This window comes from Paraphaeosphaeria sporulosa (assembly GCF_001642045.1).
Source record: "Paraphaeosphaeria sporulosa strain AP3s5-JAC2a unplaced genomic scaffold CC84scaffold_2, whole genome shotgun sequence".
In the NCBI taxonomy this organism is placed as follows: Eukaryota; Fungi; Ascomycota; class Dothideomycetes; order Pleosporales; family Didymosphaeriaceae; genus Paraphaeosphaeria; species Paraphaeosphaeria sporulosa.
The window spans coordinates 4,866,250-4,879,150 of NW_017253361.1; the positions used below are offsets into that span (position 1 = coordinate 4,866,250).

The window sequence follows — 12,901 nt, forward strand, 5'->3', positions numbered from 1 at the left end:
TCCGCCTCTTTGTATCTTTGCTGCATCTCCAGCACTAATCCAAGCTGGCTAACGCTAGTGAGCGTGTCGGGATGCTCTCGCCCCAGCACTTTCTCTCTTCCTTCTAGTGCTTGACGCTCCATCGCCTCCGCCTCTTTGTACTTTCTCTGCCTCTCTAGTATCGACCCAAGGTTGCTGATACTGGTAAGCGTGTCAGGATGCTCTCCCCCAAGCACCTTCTCATATCCTTCTAGCGCTCGTCGATGCATCGCCTCCGCCTCTTCGTATCTTTGCTGGCTCTCCAGCACCGACGCAAGCTGGTGTAGGCTAGGGAGGGTATCAGGGTGATCTTGCCCAAGAATCGTCTCTCTTCCTTCTAGCACCTCACGGCACATCACCTCCGCCTCTTTATACTTTCCCTGATGCTCCAGCATGAATCCAAACAGGCTTATACTAGCGAGCGTGTCGGGATGCTCTCGCCCAAGTACCTTCTTATATGCTTCCAACGCTCGACGATGCATTAACTCCGCTTCTTCATACTTCTCCTGCCTTGACAGCACTGACCCGAGGTGGACAACGCTAGCAAGTGTTTCAGGATGCTCTCGTCCAAGCACATTCTCTTTTCGTTCTAGCACTTGACGACACATCACCTCCGATTCATTATACTTTCCCGGCCACGCCAGCGCTAACGCGAGATTGCTCATGCTCGTCAGCGTGTCAGGATGGTCTCGCCCAAGCACCTTCTCTGAGCCTTCCAGCGCTTGACGATGCATCAATTCCGCCTCTTCGTACCTTCCCAGTCTCTTCAGCGTCCACGCCAGATTGCTCATGCTCATCAGCGTGTCGGGATGCTCTCGCCCAAGCAGACCCTTCCTCAAGGACCATACTTGTCTGTGCGCCAGCTCTGCAGCAGCATATTGACCACTGCTTTCTTGACATCGCCCTATTCGTGCTAGAAGCTCAGCAAGAGTCGCACTATCTAATGCATCCTTCAGTTCTACTACATGCAGTGCGTGAGGGAGGTACGCCACCCATATTTCTCTTCCTCCATATCCGCCATACGGTACGAGTTCCTTGACCCGGGCCGCTGCTCTGCCTGCCCAGGTTTTACGTTGACCATGTCCCTCTAGCCACCACCTCAACGCCATATGCACAAGCCGATGCATATCAAAAAACTTCTCCTGGTTAGATCCTGGAACAGTCTGCTGACGCTTAGTAAGAAATGCGTATCCTGTTAGGGTTCCAAGCGCTTTGATATGCTGTAGTTGAGATGTTCCTGGCGGCAAGAGCGATTGAGGGATGTTGATACGATCGATACATGATATAAACGAAAGGTACTCTGCTGCAAGAGGGTCTTGCCTTTGGATTTGCTCAAAGGAGATATACCACGTCTTTGCAACCGTGCTATCCATCCCTTGGTATCGGCTAGGGTCTTCGAAACGCTCGCTAAAGAGCTCGGCTTTCGTGCCAGTGTGCTGCAATAACGACACATATTCAGATATAGATATATCATTTTCGTTTATAAAAGCGGCTGCCTGCACGATAGCAAGCGGCAGACCTGTAAGCAAGTTAAGTAATTCATCGACCGCTGCCTCATCAGTTAGCAGCGCTTGTCTTAATGTTTGTCGCGCAAGCAGCTGCCGAGCCTCAATTTGGTTCATGTCCTCTAGCCCAAGAACGTAAGTCTGTGTCAGTTCTGTGGCCGCCTTCCTACTGCGAGTGGTGAAAAGGACCGAACCTGTATGACTGTGTGGGATGTAGTCGATTAATCGAGTTGACTGTGCATTGCTGTCAGACTCGAATAATATCCTTGGATCGTCGGCGTTGTCGACAATCATTAGCCAGTCATCCGAAAGACTTGTGCTTAATGCCTGCTTTACTAGCTGCTTGACATTCGCATCGTCATCATTCACTCCCGGTATGTGGAGGCGGGTGCCGATCTCTCGGAAGGCAAGGTCGAAGCTTTCTTGGCTCATGGCGGGCACCCAAAAGACCAAACGTCTTGTATATCTTGCTAGTGCGCGATATGCAAACTCAAGTGCAAGTGCTGATTTGCCACAGCCCCCCAGTCCGTATATCGTCATGCGTTGGTGGGTATTGGGTGAGAGGAGGGTTCGTTCGATCGCCTGCATCTGGCTTTCTCGGCCAACAAAGAGCTCGTTCCGGGGAAATAGTAATGGTGAGGAAACTATGCGTGCTTAGCTGAGTATGCCTTGTTTAGCAGGATACTGCTTCGGTGAGGGAGAGACGCACTAGGCAGGTCCTGTAGATCTGGTTTTTTCTGTCCCTGCTGGCGCTTCTGTATCTCATCCCTCAACCGTAAAGTCGCATATTCCTCTCCTTCACCATATATAAGCGGCAAGAAGACGCTAAAGATCCCGAATAAGCAGTATATCTTGTCTTCCTTCACTGTAGTGTTACGCTTCGCCGCCCATTTCATCCGCTCGTCTACGCTAAAGTCGGACGGCTTTCCATCTCGTAACGCCTCAGAGGGAATGCCACTGATGCCACATATCTCCTGCTCCAGCGAGACTCTAGTACCCAGGCACCTGCCGTTCTGCGAGAAGAATTCGACGCTAGGTGGTGCGAGCAGCTCCTGAAGCGTCCAGCCTCGCAAGAACCACCGGCTACGCCGAAAGGATTGTTCCCAAGATTTACGGAAGGCTTGGGCGTCAATGACTTCATCCGGCACAGAAACATCAGATAAGTATACATAACACTTGGTTGCGCGCTCATACCAGCGGAACATAGAGTTAATCGCTGTGCTCAGCTCATCGCTTCTAGACTTGTCGATGCAGCAGGTGTCGACCCAGAAGTATTTGAGGCCATCTTTTGCAGCGCGCTCGCCACAGAAGCGGATCTTAGAATATCCGTCCTTCTTCGTGTCCGTTCCTGCCAACAGCTCATTGTATGTGACTTCCTGGCCCTCTGTCCAGGTGTGCGAGAGGATGGCGTATGGCGGAATGGAGTCATCGTCATAAGAGGTTAGCCCGAAGCCGCCGTCTGGGAGGCAATTGAGAAGGCGCATGGCGGCCAAGCACGCTCTTTGGGGGAAGAGGTTGCGGACTTGACCGTGGTGGAGGCAAAAGGAGATATCAAAAAGACAGGAGAAGCGGGCAATGTCTTTCAAATTAATGCATGTGCCGGGAGGCACATTAGCAGCAGGCTGAGGGCTGGGGGCTATTCGCAGATGATCACTGCCCACGTGATTATATGCCACGTGATTCTGCTTGGCACGGGACTCGGCTCTCTGAATAAGTTACGAAGCATGCTTCTGGCCATGGTCTATAATACGTATATGAAGTACCGTACCAGCATGCTATAGGTCGAAGGCTCTCTTTGCTGTGATTTATCGCCACTAAGCATCAGCTATGCATTTAAATACAAGCTACACCCAATGGGTGGGCGGTTGTAGAATAGATTTAGCGCCTTCGCTTGCCCAGCTGCTTCGTGTCAACGTGACCTCTATTGCCTAACGCCGCCTGGCACTCTTTGTGTCACTCATGTGATCTATTTCGCTTGCCCACCACCATAGCAGCATTAATCGAGCATGTGCGATAAGGAAAGCCTGATTCTAGCACAGGATGTTCCTCCTGGTATACCTAACTCTTACCGCGCTCGTGCAGATCATGGCGGAGTCGCTACCTCGACCCCCTCAACCACCGGGCACTGGGTCGGCGATCAATGAAAGCGAAGGCGCAAAGCCAACAGTACCTCACTCTATGGGAGGAGGAAGCCTTAGTGAAGTTCCTCCTCCAAATGTCTAGACTTGGATTCCCTATTCGAATGAAGTTTATCCCATTTCTAGGTTACCGCCTCACCCTCCATAGACCAGAATTAGCCAAGCTGACGAAGCCGCCGCATCTAAATTAGACGCTATCATTTAGGAAGCGGCATCCGCAGATAGAGGTAAGAATATTTAGAGCATTAGACTGGAATTACCATAATAAGAACAAGTCGAATCTCCTCTGCGAGCTACGTACCATGCACTGATACAAAATGGATGATATCCAAAGCTATGTGTCAGTCATTGGATCAAGACACTTCTCTTTCATTGTTGCTCTTCTTGCCCATCTCCATGAAATTGTCCAGAATCCACGTGTGCCTTTGTCCTCGGTTTCCTGTAACGCCTCCTGATTTTGCATTCTAAGGGCGCACAAAGCACTGCTCAATGACAAAGAGCGAGGTCAAGTGCGCTCTGCCAAATATAGAGCAATCACGCGCGGAGATTGCTCCTGTTGCCACTTAGTGAACTCAGGTGGTCTGTGTTTGGACGACGGATTGTCTGGATTATAGCACAGACGAATAAATCCAACAACTAATTTACCCTGACGCATTCTAGTTTAGAGTTCAAGCAAAGTCGAAAAGCCTCATCTCACATATCGCATTCTAGACTGTAGTTCAACGCGCATCTAATCTTGCAAATGAAGTAAATATACCACTACACAAGCCATACCATTGTTGGTATGTACACTTTGAATCCGTCCTATCTACAAACCATATTGACGACGCCGACAGCGCGTACATCACCACCACTGCACGCCCGCACGCTCAGACGCAGCACGCACTCACACCCCTCCCCCCTCCCAACAATCCACAACACTCCGTGGCCCATCGACACCAACTCCCTCCGTTCTCGTCCCGTACATGACAAATCCCCCGCCACCAAAACCGAGAGCTATCTCCAGATCTCAATTCAAATTCAAGGCCGAGGCGAAGGTGAGCCCAGAGGAGTACAGAGAGACGGTAGAGGGATATCTGTGGCTTGCGGGGCGGTGTTAGCAGGGGTATCTGGGGGAGCCGAATTCGTATCGGAGAGCGAGGAGGTGGGAAGGTGAGGGGAGGTTGAGGAGGTTGTGGTAGATGCTTTGGATGGATGAGGGTGGTAGAGAAGAAGAGGAGGGTGGGGATAGGAGGGGTTTGTTTCAGCTTTCGGGGCTTGACTGTGGGGCTGGTTTTTGGCATGTGCATTGCATAGATGGTACTAGAGACCATTTGAGGTTCAGTTTGAGAGGGCCTTTTTGCCTGTTCATCGTCACTTTTACCGTACTGATTCTACTCAGGGTGTTTGCTGGGCGCTCCGTTGATCATGGGCTTACGAAATCAACATGACTCTGGCATTGGAATAATGATATCATGCAATTGACGGTAATGAAGAGGTCCCCGTTGTAGTGGTTCTATACACGTTGGAAGGGATAATGCGGAGGAAATCACGAACGATTTGACCGTAAGCCATTCCAAGCAGCACGGTTGAAGTAGAGATAATACAGCTTTTCGAAAACGTGTCTGTTCTCTTTCGCAAGATCCATTTCTGGAAGTTGCTTATAAGAAAGAGACGTCGGTGTACATGCGTTCAGCGAACGACTCCTTGTGCGATCGATGAAGAAAAATGCATCCTTCCTTCCATCATCCTGTCGATGAACACTTCAGCTGAGAATTCGCCAGAGTTTTATTTCTAGAAGATCATCAAAATCCGATTTTCCTTCCTCCCCAAACTACAAATCCTTAAAGGCGTCACATTAGAACGGTCGCAATGCCTTGACTCAAGGAGCCCACCCACCATACCGCCAGTGAATAAGCACACGCCGAAGCGGTGTCGCGCTGGTTGACCCCGGGACAACAGACGTCACCAAACCCAGGTACAATACGATGGTCGGTCTCGAACCATGTCCAGCGACTAGCTCGCCGACCCGTTTGGCGGTACGCTGCGAGCAAGCCAAGGACCTAGATCGAGTATGACACCGCGTCTGATAGGCAAGGAGCAGATCCGTTACTCTTACCATAATTCCTTGTATCAGGCTCTATACATATTCCTATTTTCCTACAATGGATACGTGGGCATCATGCACATGCGGGCCCGCCTTATGCGAGATGCAACTTGAGACAGCTCGTAGAGGAATATTGGGGTGTTGCGTTTGTGGACAGTAACAGTTTCATCCAGAACGATAGACCGTTCTTGGTCAGTATCAGGCAGCAAGCCGCTGCTAGCCCGGGCTTGCAGCCACCGGATTCCGTCAGCCCCGGTAAATTCTATCGATGGCTCGTTGAACAGCTCAGAGATGCCGGCAGAGATCAACAACGGAACGAAGGCTTCGACACTTTATTCAAGTTACAATACCACCTCTCCGAGAAATTCCCGGATTATCAAGTCGAAGTTCCACTCAGCGATCCTAACAGGAATCAGGCCATTACGAGTGTTGGGATCGACTATCCCCCTGCGCTCCCAAGGCTAAAGAGCATAGGTGACGCGGTTACCACCTTTTTCACACGAGAAGAGACGGACGCTACATGCAGAGACCCGCAATGCCAAATTACGAACCAGACCAAGTTTCAACATAGAAAGATTTTGGCAACTCCCATGATTCTCATAATCACAATAAGGTGTTTCCAGAGGATACCTCTTGCAAATAATGTAAACAATAGAAATAACGCAAACAACGGAAACAAAATAACCAACTGGAAAAAAATTCGCCTATTTCCAAAAGTTGATTACACGCTGGATCTTACCCACCTTCAGGAACACGACTCGGTATCTTTACGCTATAAACTATCCAGCGCGATCAGACACAACGGGCCTACTCAGGCCCGCAGTGTAGCCGCCACTATCCTCCGCAGCCATAGCGAATGCAATAAGCCCGACTGGTTCGTTTCGTCTATCTTGAATGAAAGCCTCGATAATAGGAAGATGTTCTTGAAAACCCTCGGGAAGCTGTCAACCAGGCAACGGGTAACGGTTTCCAAGTCGTTACACTGACGTACATCAGAGACCAAGATAGCAGAGGAAAATATAGATAGACTTCGTGAGGTAAGATGGCTAGGCTCAAACGCAGGGCAATAAAGGACGGGTAAGAGGAAGGGAGGGAGGAAGGTGGTGTGGTTGTAGCCGACGCACCAAGCCACTAGTGGAGCTCGGTCCGCGCTAAGCACCGTTCGCGTTGGCTTCATGGTGTCCAGCTTCGCAACTCTCAGATTCTTCTTCTGATCAATTCCACTCCACTCCCACCTCCACGCCATCCCCCCATCTCTCACAATGCTCAAGAGGTATGTTGCAGACATTTCGCATCCAATTGGTCATGCTGACGCAGTTTAGCGGGTTCCAGCGGTCGCTTCGCGCGACCTGTCGCGCCCCCGTCTTCAGGTCCCCCGTGCGCAAGAGCTTTCCTCTCGCTCGCTTTGCATCCACCGACTCCATCAAGGATGGCAAGATTCATCAAATTATCGGAGCCGTAGTGGATGTCAAGTTCGACACTGAGCAGCTTCCCCCCATTCTCAATGCCTTGCAAACCGAGAACAACGGCCAGAAGCTCATCCTCGAGGTTGCGGTAAGGACGCCAAGCCCGGACACCTGGAAGAAGAGGCACTGACGGTTAATAGCAACATTTGGGTGAGAACGTCGTCCGATGCATTGCTATGGACGGTACCGAGGGTCTCGTCCGTGGCCGCAAGGCCACCGACACTGGTGCTCCCATCACCATCCCCGTCGGCCCCGGAACTCTTGGTCGTATCATGAACGTCACTGGTGACCCCATTGACGAGCGTGGCCCTATCAAGTCCGACAAGTTCCTCCCTATCCACGCCGACCCCCCGGAGTTCGTCGAGCAGTCCACCTCCGCTGAGGTCCTCGTTACCGGTATCAAGGTCGTCGACCTTCTCGCCCCCTACGCTCGTGGTGGAAAGATTGGTCTCTTCGGAGGTGCCGGTGTCGGAAAGACTGTGTTCATTCAGGAGCTGATCGTAAGGCAACTCGAACGCAACATTAGGGCGAGTTCTAACAGGATTGCAGAACAACATCGCCAAGGCCCACGGTGGTTTCTCCGTCTTCACCGGTGTTGGTGAGCGTACCCGTGAGGGTAACGATCTGTACCACGAGATGCAGGAGACCTCCGTCATCCAGCTTGATGGCGAGTCCAAGGTCGCCCTGGTCTTCGGTCAGATGAACGAGCCCCCGGGTGCCCGTGCCCGTGTCGCTCTTACCGGTTTGACTGTCGCCGAATACTTCCGTGATGCCGAGGGTCAGGATGTGTTGCTCTTCATTGACAACATTTTCCGTTTCACCCAGGCTGGTTCTGAGGTGTCCGCTCTTCTCGGCCGTATCCCCTCCGCTGTCGGTTACCAGCCCACTCTCGCCGTCGACATGGGTCAGATGCAGGAGCGTATCACAACCACCCAGAAGGGTTCCATCACTTCCGTCCAGGCCGTCTACGTGCCCGCTGACGATTTGACTGACCCTGCCCCCGCCACCACCTTCGCCCATTTGGACGCCACCACTGTCTTGTCCCGTGGTATCTCCGAGTTGGGTATCTATCCCGCTGTCGACCCTCTTGACTCCAAGTCCCGTATGTTGGACCCCCGTATCGTCGGTGACGACCACTACAACACCGCCACCCGCGTCCAGCAGATCCTCCAGGAGTACAAGTCGCTCCAGGATATCATTGCCATTCTCGGTATGGACGAGTTGTCGGAAGCTGACAAGCTTACCGTCGAGCGTGCCCGTAAGATCCAGCGTTTCTTGAGCCAGCCCTTCACTGTCGCTCAGGTCTTCACTGGTATCGAGGGTAAGCTTGTCGACCTCAAGGACACCATCCGGTCATTCAAGGCCATCCTCAGCGGTGAGGGTGACGACCTTCCCGAGGGTGCTTTCTACATGGTCGGTGACCTCGAGTCAGCACGCGCCAAGGGTGAGAAGATTCTTGCGGAGCTTGAGAAGTCATAGACGCATTGTGGTAGTGGGGAAAAATGAGGGTGGACTATTGTGTCAAACGGGCTCGTCGGTGATGGCTCTCCTCAATCTGTACAAAATGTATACCATTGCGCAAAGGGGCGAACATCTAATGCCGACGGGTCTTTGGTGGAGCAATGGTCTTTCTGTGTAATCTTATCCATCATGCGAAGATCCCGTTTCTTCTGTCAATTTAGCTCAGTTCTGATTCACATCTGTCCCTCATTAACGTGATGTGTCTTTCGCAATTTGTCATATACGTTACTCTGGCAGGACTCACGAGCAGCTTTCAGGCCTTGAGTATACCCAGGATGCCAATGCCGTGCGCGAACTTCAGGCCTGGAAGCTTTTCTATGGGTGCCAGATACTCTCGCCATTTTTTGCGAGCACATGATATCATACCGGGAACCGTCCAGCAGCTTCAACTTTCTGTCGCGGTACCGTGCAGTCCGTTGCGTCGGGGTACCTTGCTTTGCACAAAGATCTGCGTCATGTTGGCAGCCTATCTGGCGCTCACGTATAGACGTGATATGCAAGCAAGTGTCGTCAACCGAGTCATCGCGACATGGAGCATTCAGCACGCTGCGCCGTCTTCCCGGTACAGACCCATCTGCGAGCGCGGTTTCAGCCCTTCTAGAATGGATATACAAACAACGGCACGAACAGCGGTAGCGGCTTGTTCTCTGGCCTTGATCAGAGCAATGACAACCCAGTCCCCTCCGAGACTCTGCTCATTGGCAATCCAGTTCAATAGCGCTCTAGCCAACAGCCCATATATTGTAGCCTTTTTGGAGCATCTGTCAATCATTTCCTGAACACTTCAACTCGACCACCAACCCTGGATTGATCTGGATAGCTTTACGTCTCTGATCCTGCTGACTTCGCATAGTACACTGAGGACAGTCACGACATATGTACAGTCGAACGCCACGTGTAAGTGTCCGTTCTGTACCGTCGTCGCGTATCAACGTGCAGGACCTGAAGTACTATGCCGGTCGAGAGACTCCACCGACACACACACACACACTCCTATGGGCGTTGGCATAGCCCTGCGATATGTTTTGGCGATCACACATTATCAAGCACAAAGCGATAGAAGGAATATGGAGGGTATGTAGCGACGTTGGTAAGGAACAAGATATCATAGAGAAACCTCATCTGCTCCAGCTACGGCGCTCGGCGAGTCGCGCTCTAGGGCAGAATGCAGAGGAAGAAACGGACTGAATGCGCGCTGCTCTTGCGAGCGGCGCGCCCATCTTTCCCACAATAAACACGGCCCAGAATGAGTTAAAGAAGAGAAAGTCGTGGGCGCGCGGAAGGGTTTTTGTACCCAGGCTAGAGCTGACCAATCGCGGCTTCCCTGATGTCGCTGAGTGCCAAGCCCTAAACTCCAGCGCCCTTGAACCTCATCATCGAAGAGCTCGGCAAGCATCTCCCCCATCGCCCATTGCTCTCGCCACACGATGCTTCGGCAACAATTGATCCGCTCGCTGAAGCGACCTGCGGTGAAGGCAGGCTTCAATGGCTCAAGGCCCTTTACTGCCTCTGCCCGCCGGCCAGCAGAGGTGGAGATCACTGTCGGTAGGTGCCATCCGCCCGCGCCGGCGGCGACTCATGCTAACGAGCTCTACAGATGGAAAGAAGGTGTCAATCGAAGGTACTACAGCGCCTGTAGCTCATTGAAGCTTTTTTGCACGGTTCTAACCCCTCTGTAGCCGGATCGGCCCTCATTCAGGCATGCGAGAAAGCCGGCTCGACCGTCCCCCGATACTGCTACCACGAGAAGCTCATGATTGCCGGAAACTGTCGTATGTGTCTGGTTGAGGTGGAGCGGGCTCCCAAACCTGTGGCATCCTGCGCGTGGCCGGTACAGCCAGGGATGGTCGTGAAGACGGATTCGCCGCTCGTCCACAAGGCGCGCGAGGGTGTCATGGAGTTCCTCCTTGCCAACCACCCGCTGGACTGCCCTATTTGCGACCAGGGAGGCGAGTGCGATCTCCAGGATCAATCCATGCGATACGGCGCGGATCGCGGACGTTTCCACGAAATTGGTGGCAAGCGTGCTGTTGAAGACAAGAACATTGGGCCTTTGATCAAGGTGGGAAACGCGCGAGTCTTCAAGGAAATATAAACTGACCGTGATAGACCTCAATGAACAGGTGCATTCACTGCACCCGTTGCGTCCGATTCTCCAACGACGTAGCCGGTGCACCTGAGATGGGCTCTACTGGCCGTGGCAACGACCTCCAGATTGGTACCTACCTCGAGACCGCCCTTGACACTGAGCTTTCCGGAAATGTTATCGATCTTTGCCCTGTTGGTGCTCTGCTCTCAAAGCCGTACGCCTTCAAGGCCCGTCCCTGGGAGCTGTACCACACCGAGACCGTGGATGTCCTTGATGGCCTGGGCTCTAACATTCGCGTCGACGCTCGCGGTATTCAGGTCATGCGCATTCTTCCCCGCTTGAACGACGACGTCAACGAGGAGTGGATCAACGACAAGACTCGTTTCGCATGCGATGCTCTCAGCACACAGCGATTGGTCAACCCTCTTATCCGTGAAGGTGACCAGTTCAAGCCCACATCCTGGGAACAAGCCCTTGTCGAGATTGGCGAGGCATACAAGAGGATCGCACCCAAGGGCAACGAGTTCAAGGCTGTCACAGGTCACTTGGTCGAGACTGAGACTCTCGTAGCGATGAAGGACCTGGCTAACAAGCTTGGCTCTGACAACCTTGCTCTTGATCAGCCGGGTGGCAGCGAGCCGGTCGCACACGGTATCGACGTACGCTCCAACTACTCGTTCAACTCTAAGATCTACGGTGTCGAAGAGGCCGATGCTATTCTCCTTATTGGCACCAACCCCCGACACGAGGCCGCTGTTCTCAACGCTCGTATCAGGAAGCAGTGGCTGAGGTCTGACTTGGAGGTCGGACTCATCGGTGAGGACTTCGAGAGCACCTTCGAGTACCAGAACCTCGGCGCATCTGCAACTGACCTCAAGAGTGCCTTCTCTGGAGAGTTCGGCAAGAAGCTGCAGTCCGCTAAGAAGCCCATGATCATCGTTGGCAGTGCGGTTACTGAGCACGCCGATGCGAAGTCAATCTTTGAGCAGGTCGGCGCTTTCATCGAGAAGAACAAGGCCACCTTCCAGACACCCGAGTGGAACGGTTACAACATTCTCCAGCGAACCGCTTCCCGAACGGGTGCCTACGACGTTGGTTTCACTGTTCCATCGCCTGAGGTTGCCAACACTACTCCCAAGTTCGTCTGGCTTTTGGGTGCGGACGAGATCAACGAGGCAGAGATCCCCAAGGATGCCTTCGTTGTCTACCAGGGCCATCACGGTGACAAGGCTGCACAGCTTGCCGATGTTGTGCTCCCAGGTGCCGCATATACCGAGAAGTCCGTCACTTACGTCAACACTGAAGGACGAGTACAGATGAGCCGTGCTGCTGTTGGTCTGCCCGGTGCTTCACGAGAAGACTGGAAGATCATCCGAGCTGCTTCAGAGTACCTCGGTGCTGAGCTACCATACGATGATGTCGAGCAACTGCGGGACCGCATGGAGGAGATCTCCCCAGCCCTGCGAAAGTACGACGTTGTTGAGCCTGTCTCACTGCCCGGCCTCAGCAAGGTCCAGCTTGTAGACCAGAACAAGGGAGCCAAGGCGTCGGGCGAGCCGCTCAAGAAAGCGATTGAAAACTTCTACTTCACAGACTCCATCTCAAGAAAGTAAGTCGTGCCAGTTGTTTTGACCTGAGACATACATGATACTGACAGTACTTTAGTTCACCAACAATGGCGCGATGCTCAGCAGCAAAGGCGCAGAAGATTGCCAAGACCAACTTCATGGCGCCTGGATACCCAGAACCTCAGGTCGGGTACGGACCACAAACGCCACAAGAGGGAGCGTTGGCGGCGTGAAGGGCTCGTATCGTTTAGTTAGAGTTGAGAAAGCGGACTTGTACATAGGCTCACGCGCGGGTTTGAATTTTCCTTTTGTGAAAGCATGCAGGATGTAGAGTGTATGAGAATACCATTGATTCCAATTCAAGTGAGGCTATCTTTGATGCGGACTTGTCGTTTGAGAAACATTGTGGGCTGCTTGGTGCTTCCGTCCATGTGTATTGATCGTTGTGACTGAAATCTTGCTTGCCCGTGAAAGAGGCTTTGCTAGGTCATGAGCGGGGGATACGGATGG

At 52.5% G+C, this 12,901-nt stretch overlaps 4 protein-coding genes across 4 annotated transcripts in view; 3 read left to right on the forward strand and 1 right to left on the reverse strand.

Moving 5' to 3' along the window:
* CC84DRAFT_1173335 (kinesin light chain 1) overlaps positions 1–3,007 on the reverse strand; it is a gene marked incomplete at both ends in the record, with an annotated part of 4,177 nt that extends 1,170 nt beyond the window's left edge. Inside the window, 2 exons of the mRNA XM_018180024.1 lie at positions 54–2,167; positions 2,233–3,007. Of these exons, the coding sequence (XP_018041405.1) occupies positions 54–2,167; positions 2,233–3,007 (2,889 nt within the window). The remainder of the gene's footprint in view (positions 1–53; positions 2,168–2,232) is intronic.
* Positions 3,008–4,800: 1,793 nt separating this feature from the next.
* Positions 4,801–5,127, forward strand: CC84DRAFT_517178 (uncharacterized protein). The gene has a single exon (XM_018186578.1). It carries the CDS (start codon positions 4,843–4,845, stop codon positions 5,089–5,091), a length of 249 nt encoding a protein of 82 aa, XP_018041406.1. The 5' UTR covers positions 4,801–4,842; the 3' UTR covers positions 5,092–5,127.
* Positions 5,128–6,970: 1,843 nt separating this feature from the next.
* CC84DRAFT_1113774 (ATP synthase F1, beta subunit) lies at positions 6,971–8,909 on the forward strand. The gene is made up of 4 exons (XM_018175372.1): positions 6,971–7,020; positions 7,070–7,301; positions 7,354–7,713; positions 7,763–8,909. The coding sequence occupies exons 1-4, from the start codon at positions 7,010–7,012 to the stop codon at positions 8,690–8,692; spliced, it is 1,533 nt and encodes a 510-aa protein (XP_018041407.1). The 5' UTR covers positions 6,971–7,009; the 3' UTR covers positions 8,693–8,909.
* Positions 8,910–10,102: 1,193 nt separating this feature from the next.
* On the forward strand, positions 10,103–12,740 carry CC84DRAFT_1140009 (NADH-quinone oxidoreductase). The gene is made up of 5 exons (XM_018176269.1): positions 10,103–10,279; positions 10,332–10,355; positions 10,414–10,796; positions 10,844–12,432; positions 12,489–12,740. Exons 1-5 carry the CDS (start codon positions 10,162–10,164, stop codon positions 12,622–12,624), a joined length of 2,250 nt encoding a protein of 749 aa, XP_018041408.1. The 5' UTR covers positions 10,103–10,161; the 3' UTR covers positions 12,625–12,740.
* The last annotated feature ends 161 nt before the right edge of the window (positions 12,741–12,901 follow it).

Excerpts from the sequence above, each read along its gene's own strand:
- CC84DRAFT_517178 (XM_018186578.1), top strand. The coding sequence starts at position 4,843 with ATGCTTTGGATGGATGAGGGTGGTAGAGAAGAAGAGGAGGGTGGGGAT.
- CC84DRAFT_1113774 (XM_018175372.1), top strand. Across the intron at positions 7,302-7,353 it reads AGCTCATCCTCGAGGTTGCG|CAACATTTGGGTGAGAACGT; the intron begins GTAAGGACGCCA and ends GACGGTTAATAG. Across the intron at positions 7,714-7,762 it reads TGTTCATTCAGGAGCTGATC|AACAACATCGCCAAGGCCCA; the intron begins GTAAGGCAACTC and ends ACAGGATTGCAG.
- CC84DRAFT_1140009 (XM_018176269.1), top strand. The coding sequence starts at position 10,162 with ATGCTTCGGCAACAATTGATCCGCTCGCTGAAGCGACCTGCGGTGAAG. Across the intron at positions 10,356-10,413 it reads AAAGAAGGTGTCAATCGAAG|CCGGATCGGCCCTCATTCAG; the intron begins GTACTACAGCGC and ends ACCCCTCTGTAG. Across the intron at positions 12,433-12,488 it reads ACAGACTCCATCTCAAGAAA|TTCACCAACAATGGCGCGAT; the intron begins GTAAGTCGTGCC and ends ACAGTACTTTAG.